At 32.7% G+C, this 14,839-nt stretch overlaps 1 protein-coding gene across 1 annotated transcript; it reads left to right on the top strand.

Moving 5' to 3' along the window:
- Window positions 1-6,127: 6,127 nt before the first annotated feature.
- On the top strand, window positions 6,128-12,411 carry LOC18055440 (putative ABC transporter B family member 8). The gene is made up of 9 exons (XM_006451224.2): window positions 6,128-6,365; window positions 6,499-6,553; window positions 6,795-6,976; window positions 7,073-7,530; window positions 8,827-9,367; window positions 9,478-9,657; window positions 10,156-11,442; window positions 11,552-11,967; window positions 12,060-12,411. The coding sequence occupies exons 1-9, from the start codon at window positions 6,138-6,140 to the stop codon at window positions 12,409-12,411; spliced, it is 3,699 nt and encodes a 1,232-aa protein (XP_006451287.2). The 5' UTR covers window positions 6,128-6,137.
- Window positions 12,412-14,839: the final 2,428 nt, after the last annotated feature.

Genomic DNA, 14,839 nt, shown 5'->3' with positions numbered 1-14,839 from the left:
AACTAATTGATATGTATGCATTATTGCAAGTTAATATTTAAGAAAATATAGTAAAAATGTAAAATGGGTATGTTGATTTTACAAAAGTATTAAAAATTATTCTTAAAAGTTGATTTTACTAATAAGTGAGTCGGATTTATGTGTTACGGAGAATATTGACACATAATAGTTATTGGACTAAGTATTAAAGATCAGGGACATTATACACTAGATTTTTATTGGCTTATTTGATTCATCGTATATTATCTTTCCACTTGATAAGAATCAGATAAAAAAGATTGGACTACATATGACAAGAATTATCAGGGAGATAATCCCACATTAGTTGAGAATAGTTCTTGGTTGAAACAAATCTCAATTAATGAGAACTTTAAAATAAGTTTGACCATAAATTTCTACGTTACGTCACACCAAATTTAGCAAATTCAATCATGATATATACACACAAAATTCCAATAAAAAAGTTAGCTAACAGTGCAACACTTTTAGCAAGACAGTTCCATATTAATCTTTTCTACCTTAAAAGAACATTACCATTCATTAGTTTGCTGGATGGTTAATTGATAGTTACTTAATTATAGCAATAGACATAGGTGATATCGATTGCAATAGTTTTTTTTCCTAAAATTAAAAGAAAATTTGATTTGGGTAAAATGAAGCAATACAATACTATTTCATTATCCAATCCAGAATAAACACGTAGTGACAATACAATCAGATAAATTCCAAATTGGACTTGTTAAAAACATTTGTACAAAGAAGCAATAGGATACTAAATCCTTAAAACAACTGCAGAACGTACACTTTTAACTAACCAACTTCTAAATGTCCAAATTCCGACCATTCAACTCACATGTTGCTTGGGATTAAAAAAAGGAAAAAAAAAAAAAGAAAAAAAGAAGAAATTGGCTTTCACTCAACGGTTTCAAATTTAGCATGCGTGCCCAAACTACAATAAAAATACTTGACATCGTACAAATTGAATTGTGAGACAACTAATGAAGTTAGGCACATACCCAAACACCAGACTTTTATATATTTAAAGAAAAATAAAGCATAAGATTCACGTGGTTATTGGAGCAATTAACATAGTACAATTTATATCAATCATCCTCTTTCCCCATATAAAAATTATTGTTTTAGTTAATTAAAGCACTTTCGGATTTGCTTTATCAGATTAATTGTTTTGACCTAATTTGACACATTTGGCTTTGTATTAGTGGGATATTTTTTAATCATGAAAGATGTGTTAAGACTAAAGTAAATAAAATCCTTGTCTTTGATTTCAATTTTTTTATTTTTATAATTCTAATCTTTACTTTTTGTTGACCAGAGCAAGCCGCCATCGTCCTTTGAAAACTAATGAGCAATGACAGCTAATTGTTGTAGTCCTCGAAATTTGAAAAGAATCAGCTGGGTTTAAGGCGAGAAAGCCGGCCCTCGACTTTCATTTTTCCACGTTTTTGGTGTGAACAAAAACGTTTTGGGTACATAATTAACTTTTAACAATTCTAAATGGATCATCTTATTTTGACTTCATTTTATTTTATTTTACCTAGAATAGCAAACAAACTCTCAATTATTCATTTAATTTAATCCAAGAGTTATTAAGTTTTTTAATTTAGTTTAAATATTAAACAATGATCATCATCTCAACAATTTTATTTACTAGATAATTAAATATGGACATTAAACATATAGATGTTACATGTAGTATGGCTGGTATTTTTTTAAGAATAATTAATTTCGATATTTATTGAACTGATTTAGTTTGGACAGTGGGAAATGTCCAGTTCAAAGAGTGATGAATACGTGTCATGAAGAATATAAGCACTTGTGGTGATAACAATTAATAGAGATAATATTGACCATACATTCTTAAATTAATTAATTCCCTAAATATAATTTTCATTCGAGTTTCCTTCATTAGTTTCTTGTATCTACTGTGATGGAGGTAGATAGTACGTACGGGATACTATTTTGCATAGAATAAACCTTGGGTTAATTAATTATATAAGGTTTGAATAAATTTTAATTTATGAATTAATTTTTAAGTATGAGTTAAGCTCGTATATTTTTATAGTAACAACATTTTGGAGGTGTCATAGTTTATAAAGCGTGTGCATCACTCTGTAAAATTCTTGTTTACAAATTTGAAATACGGGCATACTGATAATGGGTGTAATTTGTCCTAAAAAATTACCCTCAAATTAAATAGCCTCACCCATAATTTTGGTTTGCTTGTACATTACAAGTGGATCAAATATGCTATGTGCAATTGATATGTGTGACCCCTTAATTTAAGATGGTCCTACTGATATATGCCTACTTTTCTTAAATTTTGCAATAATACCCTTCCAATAATCTTAGAGAGATTAATGAAAAAAAATCAATTTATTAAATTATTAATTCAATCTTAGGGTCAATTTAATACATTAACATTTTTTTGTAATGTATTGTTGCAAGTATATTATTATAAATTTAAAAATAAAAAGTAAGGGTAGGAGTGTAATATAACTAACAATAATAATGTCTCAAAGTATTTTTAAAAAGGGAAATTATCAGTCATATACCCTAAAATGACACCCGTATCAAATGTGTGTGAACATTTTTCAAGTGTATCACTCGTATATCCTAAGTTGGCAAAACATTTCTGCCGTCCACCAATCCGTTAACTTCCGTTAGAAAGTCAACAGAATTGTGGCAAATTGACTGTTTCACCCTTGAAACTCAAAATGTGGTAAAAGATAAATTTACCCCAAAAATTAACGTAGATTTTCAATACACAATTTTTTTATTTTTTTATTAACAAAAAAATTTTTGATTAAAAAAATGAATTATTAATGGTACATATTATTAACAATTATCCATAAAAAATATCCATATTATACCATAAAAATTTGTTAACAACGTATTATTTACAATTATACATATTATACCATAAAAAATTCAAGTTGGAGCTTGGAGGAGTAGATCTTCAAAAATTTGGAGCTTGGAGGAGTAGATCTTCAAAAATTTAGGTTAAATTTTAGAGGAGTAGATTTGGTTGTAAAGTAATTTTTTTTAGCAATTATTAACAATTATCCGATAAATGGGATGACATGTCAGTTTTATCAATATATATCATATGACATGTCATTTTTTACTAGGTAAATGGGATGACATTGTCGTTTTTCTAATCAAAGTTTCGTCCATCTTAAAAGACTAGATTACCTTTATGATGTCAGCACTTGCAAACGGAAGTTACCGGATTGGTGGACGGCAAAAGTGTTTTGTCAACTTATGGTATACAAGTGATACACTTAAAAAATGTTCACACACGTCTGATACGGGTGTCATTTAAGAGTATATAGCTGATAATTTCCCTTTTAAAAATATAAAGATTGAACAGATATTTATCTTCAAAATATAGAGATTACATGAAAAATTTTCTCATAATATTCAATAAAGTTAATAACTGTCCTTACTTTGAAATTTGTTAGCAGATGGGAGCCATCAATTTGAGTACTTTGAAATATTAGGAGGTTGTTAGAAGTTTCTTTCGTTAAAAAAAAGGTGGGTTTAGATGTCCTTAAAATTAATTAATACCAGAAAAAGTAAAATCTTATTGAGCATGTGGTTAATGAACAACATGAGGTACATTTCATCAAATTAATGCATTCCCCCAAGAATTATTATATTCCATTTGTTCCCTCAGTGCCAAAAGAGGCAAAAAAAAAAAAAAAAGAAAAGAAAAGAAAAGAAATTCCCTCAAATATTGCACGTTTGATGCTTAATGTAAAAAAAAAAATGGCAAAAAGATATAAATGAATAAAGCATATTTTAAATTCCAAAGTAGCTAGCATCAAAGATCGATTGACAGCAGCTCAGGAAAAAAATTATTCTGATAAGAAAATTCTTAAAATTGAAAGAATTAATGCAAATACAGAGTTTTGTTTTTTGCTTTTTTTTTTTTGGAATTCAATGTAAAAACAGTGTTAAAAAAGCAGAATGTAGCGACAAGTGGAACCAGAGATATATATATATATATATATATATATATATATATAAATCAGTAATGGAATAGTGGTAGCTGTGGCAGGTTTTTTTTGGGTCTTCCAAATTGCATTTAAAATATTCCTAAACTAATAAGGATTAGGATAAATTATTAGCCTTTAGGAAAAAGGTCCTAACATGATATCTTCAGATTAAGCATGTAATTTGTTCTCTATACCATTTTCTCAATAACCCCCCTCCCCCTCTCAAAAAAAAAAAAAAAAAGAGAAAATTCTTCGACATTATGTCATTTTATGGGTAAAGCATCACTTTTTCAAAATACAAACATGTAAAATATGATGATGAAAAAGTTGGTTAAGAGATAAAGAAATTATGGACTGTCTATATCTTATATTTTGTTACCATAATGTGAAACAGTAATTATTTTCTTTAAGGGTAAAGAGATGGGTAAAGTATAAATTAATATTTTATTTTGTATTTTTTTAAGATTCAAATTCAGATAATTAATTAAATAAAATTACTTGAAAAGTAATCGATCAAAACTTTAGAACATATATATTAATATTTACAAATTCAGTCGCCATAGAAAGAAATCCTATGAGAGATTTCATAACCCCTCAAGATTTCAATATCCTTAAGCAAACTTTGTGATGATCTAAATTATCAACGAGGGAATATATCATAATCGTAAGACTAACAAGAGTCTAAAAGATTCGAAATGATCATCATTGGTCATCGAATTATAAAATTTTGAATTTGATTTGTCAGATGTTGTATGTTATAACAATCATGCCTTCTACGAAATATCTAAATTTTGACACTCCACAGAAGTTCTTCTCGTACAACTTGGAAACTGTTTTTATTTGAAATTTCAATTAAAAAAAAAAATCAAAGAAAAGAATAAATCCAAAGATCTTAAGTCATTAGGTGTGATTAGAGAGGACTAAGTCCAACATATACAGCTAAGGACATAGTGGAATGTCAGAAGAAGATTGTGAATGCAACCGACTTAATTTACATGCAATTAAGAAATGCAAGAACATACATAAAAAATACACACACACACCTACATATATACGAGGCTATTATTTTATCTACAAAATAGCTCTACCAAATCAAGAAAAGGGTTTAAATATCTAGTAGGTTTTTAAATTTTTTTCCCTCTCCCTTATAATTATTCATGACGTTTCTTCTTGGGAATTTTTCTTTTTTTCTTTTTTCCTTTCACCAATTTTGAAAAAAAGGTATTAATCCTTGACCATGCTTTCTGTTGAGTATATTATGCTACATTAATTGAGAATAGTTATTGAACAAAAAATATAAGCATGGAGATAATTCTCAATTCTAGAGGTAGCTTTTGAGTTAGATCCCATAAATTTTTATATAATGACTCACCAATAAATGAATCCACACTACTATTCTATATTACAAGAATTAAATAAAAAACCGATTCTTATTATCCAATATTAACTAAGAATAGTTATGATCTATCTGCTAGACAACTCGTAAATTAAATTATTACGATTATCTTCTAGACAACTTGGGACTATATCTTTTTGATAATTTTGGTGGGATAATATTTTGGACCCATGAGAGCCAAAGTTAGGAATATCCCAACACCTTTTACCCAGGATCAAATTCAATAGCTAAATAAAAGCAGACATAAACGACGTGTGTTGAAAGCGAATCTCACATCATAAAAACGACATGTAAAGAAAGGGACGGTAAGTTTAATATAAAAAAAGCCCATTAACGAAATAGTTTTCATATCCTTGCTTCTCTAATATGGTAGTATTATAAAAAAGTAAGATGGCACCACCAAAGACATAAAAAAGAATGATTACCTTTAACCTCATTAAACATATACATATATATATATATATATATTGAAAACCCCACATAAAAAAAAAAGCATGCGACACAAATGGTTGCTTCAGGGAAAGTCACCGGTCATCACTACCCCTTGTACCTATATATATATAAGCAGAAATGTAGGGTGTGTCTTTTGAACATATCAAGTCCTTTCCGCCCAAACAACACTTCATCTTTTTGCTTTTTGTCTTAGTACTCTACCAATATTCTAGCTCATAGGCAAAATCGGTTCCTCTGATGAGATGAATGAGTCAGAGAATAAAGGAGAGATGATAATGAGAAGAGAGAAGAACAAAAACAACATAGGCATAATTTTCAGATTTGCTGATAGGACAGATATTTTGCTAATGGTGTTGGGCACCGTGGGTGCTATTGGAGATGGCATGTCCACAAACTGTTTACTGGTCTTCGCCAGCCGCATAATGAATAGCTTGGGCTTTGGTCAGACTCAGAGCCAACAAAATCATCATGAGAATTTCTTAGACGAGGTTGAAAAAGTAAGCTAGCGATTACTAAGCAGTCAACAAAACACACTTTCATTTTCATTCTTATTTCTATTCCAAACATTTTTACGGCTTACGGTCTCACTCACTCAATACATGTTCCCCTTTTTTCAATCTTCCTTAACAGTGCAGCTTGTATTTTGTGTACTTGGGATTAGCAGTGATGGTGGTGGCTTTCTTGGGTAATTTCAAAAACCTCTCTTTTTCCAACATTTTTTGAGGATAACAAGGGCATGTTCGGAAAATTTTAATGTTCACTCAATCAGTACTAATAACTTGGTAACTTTGTAAGAAGACAAAACATTAATTACTTCACTTGCTTCAGAGTTTAAGTCACGGAGAGAAAAATGAGGTCATTTTTTATGAAACCCTAGAATGGCTTATTCTGGAACTCATCAATCTTAATTAATTTGTGCTTTACAGAGGGTTATTGTTGGAGCAAAACAAGCGAACGGCAAGTGGTGAAGATTCGGTACAAGTATTTGGAAGCTGTTCTCAGACAAGAAGTTGGATTTTTTGATTCACAAGATGCAACTACTACTTCAGAGGTCATTAACAGCATCTCAAAAGACACTTCTCTCATACAAGAACTTCTCAGTGAAAAGGTACAGCTTGGTCATCTTGATCACTTATTATCAAACACTCTAAAATCAGATAACGTTTTTTTATCTAATGAGTTTAAAATTTCAAAACTTGATCAGGTGCCCATTTTTGTTATGAACGCTTCAGTGTTCATATCAGGACTTGCATTTTCAACTTACTTTTCATGGAGATTGTCTCTGGTTGCCTTTCCAACGCTGCTTCTCCTGATCATTCCTGGAATGATCTATGGGAAATACCTTATATATCTTTCAAAAAAGGCATACAAGGAGTATGGCAAAGCGAATGCAATTGTAGAGCAGGCTCTGAGCTCTATTAAGACTGTATACTCATTCTCTGCTGAGAGGAGGATCATTGACAGGTATGAAGCAATATTGGATAGTACAACAAAGCTTGGAATCAAGCAAGGGACAGCTAAGGGTTTGGCTGTTGGGAGTACAGGGCTTTCTTTTGCGATATGGGCTTTTCTTGCTTGGTACGGAAGTCATCTGGTCATGTTCAAAGGAGAAACAGGTGGAAAGATCTATGCTGCTGGCATTTCCTTCATTTTGAGCGGACTGTACGTCTTCAACTTTCTCTCCTTTATTGTGATCATTCGTACGATGGATTTTTTAATGACTAGGGTTCTTTGAATGAGGAATATTCCCTTAGGATCTAAGCTATTGTGAGCTTCTAAAGATCACAATTGTTTATAAATGACGAAATATGATTCCAATAGTCATCCATCTGAATTTTATTTAATGAGCGAATCTTGATCCGAATAGTTTTGTGGAATCCTCCAGGAACTAGATATCATTTCTAAAGCCTCATTCTATAAACAAAAAACTTCATAAAATATAGCTCCTTCATAAGCCAAGTGAAAATTTATAATACTACATACTTGTTTTATATAGCTATTTTAAGCTTGATGATCACTATTGAGGGATGGACCTTTATCTTTTGTGGTGCAAGGAATAAATATATGTAGAACTTATAATTGGGTAGCTATATTGCCTGTTTGATCTTAATGATTAGAGGAAGTCTTTAGAAATTAAAGTCCTATACTTTGATTAATTAATTCTCACTGTAAGCTTGTAGACCTTGTACTGATCAATGAATAAGAGTTTGCATATAAAGATAAATAATATGTGGTGTTTGCCTTTATTGGATTCTTTTGATCTCATAAAGTCTTTTATTCCACCAGGAAATCTGTTGCTTTAGAGGAATCTTTATTATGCCACTTTGCAGAAGAAAGAAGTCAATTGCATTTAGCTATTTATATCTTTCTTTTTCTTCCACCCACTCCCTTGTCGATTGACAATTTACTGTCAAATTAGGCATCTCATGTAGTGGATCTGCTAAGTGTACATGTCTTATTGTAAGTGACTACCTCTTTTGAAGAAGAAGTGGCTAAGAGATTGACATATGTTGAACTTGTCTTTATGCCAAAGCTTGATAAAAGCAATTCTTGTTTTCAGATATGTATTGATGCCATAGCTTGTTTTAGCAATACAAGTATGCTAATACTTTCCTATATTTTTTGACATTTGATGCACCGTAAATTGTCAAGTTCAATCAATTTTGAGATCTCTCTCAAGACTCTTGATGCTAGGGGTCTACTTATTATTGTATCCTTATGACTCACATTAGCAAGATCTTCACTAGAAAAATTTGTGCACGTAATAGGAAGGAAAGAAAATAATTAAGAAACTAGCTCAACATGATATATTAATGAAGGAGTTATGTGCAAACAAAGTTTAATATTCATATTATTGCCCTCATATGAGGATCTTGCATAATTATCTTTGTCTAATTGCTCATGTATTTATGGACGTCCTCTTTATAATAATTTTGTGCTGTGGTGAATGTAATGCAGATCCCTGGGATCAGCACTTCCTGAACTGAAGTACTTCACAGAAGCTTCAATTGCGGCTTCAAGAATATTCGACAGGATAGATAGGGTTCCAGAAATTGATGGCGAAGACACAAAAGGACTCGTGCTAGATGAAGTTCGCGGAGAAATAGAATTCGAGCATGTCAAATTCTCGTACCCTTCTCGTCCTGATTCCATTGTTCTCAAAGATTTCAATCTCAAAGTTAAAGCAGGAAAAACCGTGGCTCTTGTTGGGGCTAGCGGAAGTGGCAAATCAACTGCAATTGCCCTTGTGCAACGGTTTTATGATGCCGATGATGGGATTGTGAGGATTGATGGTGTAGATATTAGAAGGCTCCAGTTGAAATGGGTTAGAAGGGAAATGGGTCTTGTGAGTCAAGAGCACGCGTTGTTTGGGACATCAATAAAGGATAACATAATGTTTGGGAAGCTTGATGCTACCATGGATGAAGTTATTGCTGCAGCCACGGCTGCAAATGCTCATAATTTCATAAGGCAGCTTCCAGAAGGGTACGAAACAAAGGTAATTGCAAAATCAACAACATACAGTTTCTTGTAATCAAGATTAGTTTTTATCAAATAAGAGACTTCAAGAATAGTTCTAACAACATGTATGATCTTCATGTGCAATAGGTTGGTGAAAGGGGAGCACTTTTATCAGGCGGACAAAAGCAGCGAATTGCTATAGCAAGAGCCATTATCAAGAACCCCGTGATTCTTCTGCTTGATGAAGCAACAAGCGCACTTGACTCAGAATCTGAGACATTGGTGCAAAATGCCCTTGATCAGGCCTCCTTGGGAAGAACCACACTGGTAAATATTGCTATCAAAATTTGTTGGTCAAACGTATTGTACTTTATGTCAATTTGAAAATACAACAATTAGAATATTTAGTAAACATCCATTTACATTTGCGCTTACCAATCACTAAAAAGTAATTTTTTTGACATTTAATAATTTTATTCTTATATATGTAAGTTAAAAGTTATAAAGCTTCAATTTTAATCTGACTTAAATTGAAAGTAAATTTTAATTAAATAAAGTTGAGACAATAGAGAAAGTTAATCTTCAAGATAATGTATTCAGTTGCACACTTCAAATACCATTCGCGGAAAAGTTTTACCAATGTAGATTTATCTATTAAAATTATGATAAGTTCCAATTTTAACATATACCTTTCCATATTTTTCAATAACGTGTCTCATTTTGCTTGCAACCAGTTACTAAAGGGAGAGCTCCTTGATCCAATATTAAAGTGAAATATGAATAAATATTACTTTAAATATTTCTGATAGTTATTTGACATGTCAGGTGGTGGCACATAAGCTCTCAACAGTCCGGAATGCAGACCTTATAGCAGTAGTTGACAATGGCTGCTTGGTAGAAATAGGCACACACAATGATCTCATCAACAGAATAGATGGTCCCTATGCAAAAATGGCCAAATTGCAGAGACAATTCAGCTGTGATGACCAAGAAACAATCCCAGAAACACATGTGTCATCTGTTACAAGAAGTAGTGGTGGCCGGCTTAGTGCAGCAAGATCTAGCCCAGCTATTTTTGCTTCGCCATTACCCGTCATTGATAGCCCGCAGCCAGTAACTTACCTGCCTCCTTCATTCTTCCGGCTGCTCTCTTTAAACGCACCTGAATGGAAACAAGGCCTAATCGGAAGCCTTTCAGCTATAGCCGTTGGCTCAGTGCAACCTACCTATGCCTTGACCATTGGTGGCATGATCTCTGCTTTCTTTGCTAAAAGTCACAGTGAAATGCAATCAAGAATCCGTACATATTCACTCATTTTCTGTTCTCTTTCCTTGATTTCTCTGGCTTTTAATCTTTTGCAACATTACAATTTTGCTTATATGGGTGGCCGACTAACCAAGAGAATCAGGTTAAGAATGCTTGAAAAGATTCTTACATTTGAAGCAGCTTGGTTCGATGAAGAGCAAAACTCAAGTGGGGCATTATGTTCCAGATTGAGCAATGAGGCATCTATGGTTAAGTCCCTAGTTGCAGACAGAGTATCTTTATTAGTTCAAACTACTTCTGCTGTCGCCATTGCAATGATCATGGGGCTAGTTGTGGCTTGGAAATTAGCAGTTGTTATGATAGCAGTCCAGCCACTCACAATTCTATGTTTCTACACTAGAAAAGTACTGCTCTCAAGTGTTTCGACAAATTTCGTTAAGGCACAAAATCGCAGCACTCAAATTGCTGTGGAGGCAGTCATTAATCACAGAATTGTGACTTCATTCGGAAGTGCTGGAAAGGTTCTTCAAATCTTCGATGAAGCTCAAGAGGAACCCAGAAAGCAGGCAAGGAAAAAGTCATGGCTTGCAGGAATTGGTATGGGGTCGGCCCAGTGCCTAACTTTTATGTCATGGGCCTTGGATTTTTGGTACGGTGGCACATTGGTTCAGAAGGGACAAATATCAGCTGGGGATGTGTTTAAAACATTTTTCATATTAGTAAGCACTGGAAAGGTTATTGCTGAAGCAGGAAGCATGACTTCTGATCTAGCCAAGGGCTCCACTGCGGTCGCATCTGTGTTCAAGATTCTTGACCGGCAATCCTTGATTCCAGGGTCTTCGCAAGTAAGTAAAATTTTTCTTTATATATACATATATATATACGTATATGTACAGGTTTCATTATAGCATAAGTTTTATATAAGAATAATTCATTTGTAATTCTATATATCAGGCAGGGGATGGCACACGTGGAAGCAAGTTACAAAAAATATCTGGAAAGATAGAGATGAGAAGGGTTGATTTTGCATATCCAAGCAGGCCAGATGCTCTGGTTTTACGGCAATTCAGCATGGAGGTGAAGCCAGGAACAAGTGTTGGGCTTGTTGGGAAAAGTGGGTGTGGAAAATCAACAGTAATTGGATTGATTCAAAGATTTTATGACGTTGAACAAGGATCAGTTAGAGTTGATGGGATGGATGTAAGGGAGCTCGATGTTCACTGGTACCGAAAGCATACGGCACTCGTCAGCCAAGAGCCAGTGATATATGCTGGCAACATACGTGACAACATTGTGTTTGGAAAGCTTGATGCTTCGGAAAACGAAGTGGTGGAAGCTGCTAGGGCTGCCAATGCTCACGAATTTATCTCGTAAGCACATTTGCTAACTAGTAATCTTTTAGCACCTAATTGGCAAAAGTATACTAAAATTTTTATTGGGCTGCTACTTGTATTTGCTGTAGATCTTTAAAAGATGGATATGAAACTGAATGCGGCGAAAGGGGAGTGCAATTATCAGGAGGGCAAAGGCAGAGAATTGCAATAGCAAGAGCTATAATTCGTAACCCGACGATCCTATTACTTGATGAGGCTACAAGTGCACTCGACGTGCAATCTGAGCAAGTTGTTCAAGAAGCATTGGACAGAATTATGATGGGAAGAACCACAATTGTGGTGGCTCATCGGCTTAACACCATTAAAAAGCTTGACTCCATTGCTTTGGTTGCTGATGGGAGAGTAGTGGAAAGAGGTACCTATGCTCAATTAACGCACATGCGAGGGGCCTTTTTCAATCTTGCTACCCTTCAATCATAGAGATCAAAATCAACTTATAGATCATAGAGATCAAAATAAACTTATTAAAATAATCAAGGAATGGGTGGTCAAGCGAGTGTAATTATTGTAACAATTTTCCTTAACGGCTTAATCTTTTCTCAACTTAGTAACTTTGGCCATGAGACCATGAGAGATTGAATATATTGAACACAAAGCACAATTAATTGCAACATGAAGTTTTGAAGGTTAAAAGAACTTTAAAAAGCAACAAAGGGTCACCTAAACCATGAACAATCTTTATTACAAAAGACAACCCCTTGAAAAACTAGCTGTGAGCTCATTACACTAAAATGAAAAACAGACAAAAGCATAAAAGGTAAATTCCTAAGAGAAAATGGTTGATTTGCTCAGACCAAACAGCAACCTCCACTCTGTTTAATATCACTTCATCTTGGGTTTTTTTTTTTTTTTTGATGCCCAGTTCTCTAATCAGCGTCAGCTCGAAGTTGAGCCGCCAGCTGTTAAAAGAAATTGAAAAAGAAAATTCGTTTAGTTTATTATTAATAAATTTACGCAACAAAATTCTATTTATGGGATAATTAATAATTAAACCTCAAAATAAGCCTTGAGTTTGTCTTTCGTAGTGGAGTGCTCCACCTTCGGCTGCTCTAGGGAGACCTTTGCCCTGCTCACGTTATTGCAACCCTATTATATAATTAATATCAAAATGCTATGCTGTAAAGTATAAATTCATTCATTCTCTGATTTATCATGATAATTGAAAACAAATATTGGATAAAATAATAAAATTACTCTTCCAGAGTTGCTGCCCTGTAGAGTGCTCTTGTTTTGTTAACTTCATTCCTTACATTGTTAGCACCAACGCTGGAATTATGAATAATGAATATAGTAAATAATGGTTAGCATAAAACGAAATGATTAAAAAGAATACTTGTATGTAAAGTTATGTTTAGGTGCGGCCGAACATGCACCTTTATAAGACTTGTATACATAAGAAAGTGCAAAATTTTGAGTCAATTTTCTTTTATTTTCATATACGGTAGTACCTAGCACTGTTTTCCTTCAAATTATAAAAGAACCTATCCAGTTCAACATAATTGACTTTAATCTTTTGCCTGCAGAATATATTGTAAATGATCATTATCTATAATTAAATTACAATAATAACAATAAAAAAAATCATCATAAAATAATATCAAGGTAAATAGGATTAGAAATTGATAAGCTTAATTTGCAATTCTTTCTCAATATTAGCCAATCTTCTTGTTGAGTCCCTAAAGTACACATTCAACACATCCTCAACGAAACCATGGTTGTTCTCTTCAAGTTGTTCAAGCTGAATAAAATACCTATTCAATATTTCCTGGAAGAAGGAGCATTCACTGTTAATTTCTTTTTAATATACGTAATCTTTTAATAAGAAAATAGCCTACATTATTATTTTTATTATCATTAACAAAACATTTGAGATCATAATAATCATATACATCGATTATGATCTCCATTAACAATTGTTTTCTTGAAGCTTTAGTGGACAACATATACAAGAATTGGTTTCTAATTTGGTCTTCGGCGGAATTAGTATTTTGGTTCAATGGGGTTAAAATGAAGAAATTACACATTTAAAGACGCCGAAATATAGTATCTATAAAATGAGAGGTAAAAAATAATTTTTTAAACATAAATAGTAAATTTCAACTAAGACTCTTATCTTTTCAGAGTTCTTTTTTTTTTTTTTTAAACCGGGGGTGTTTGCCCTTGCAGCGCTAACCTTTTGTCTAAAACTTTTGGATTGGTCAAAAAGGAAAAAGAATAAAAAAAATTGTGGAAATAGATTTCGTAAAATATATAAAATAAAAATGATTATTTTCATAAAAAAATTCCATCCATTTTGACAAATAGAAGCTTGTTTATTCATGACTATAGTAAAATCAAGATATTGTTTACGTATACAGTAAGATGTAAACCTTCCAAAATATATTTTATTGAAAGAGTAACAAGCAACAAAATCCATTAAAAAAAAAACAAAACAAAATTCATTAAAGCTCGAGATAAGAAGAATAGTGAGAGTGAAAGAAATTAAACCTCATCAAAGAAGCATTGCCTCATTGCTGCAATTTGTTGACCCAAAGCCTCCATTGCTAAATGAAAGAAAGTAATAAAATCTAAGAAATCATTTAAGAGAAAATTACACAAAAATAAAGGGAATATTGAAGCTTGGATAAAAACATTGACAAGCTGATTATGAATTTATATAGCCAATAAAGGTAACAAAAGAGTCAGCTACATATTAGCATGCAATTATTAGCGCTACTACTTACCTCAACTTTAACCTTGAATCGGGCTCCGAATTTAAAACGCACCATTTTGATTAAATTAAAAACGGTGCGTTTAACACATTTTTCCTTTCCTTTCTTTTGATGAATTGCACCTCGAACCATAGAAA

This window comes from Citrus clementina, unplaced genomic scaffold, assembly GCF_000493195.1.
Source record: "Citrus clementina cultivar Clemenules unplaced genomic scaffold, Citrus_clementina_v1.0 scaffold_1, whole genome shotgun sequence".
Lineage (NCBI taxonomy): Eukaryota > Viridiplantae > Streptophyta > Magnoliopsida > Sapindales > Rutaceae > Citrus > Citrus x clementina.
This window is presented reverse-complemented; position numbering and strand designations above follow the sequence as displayed.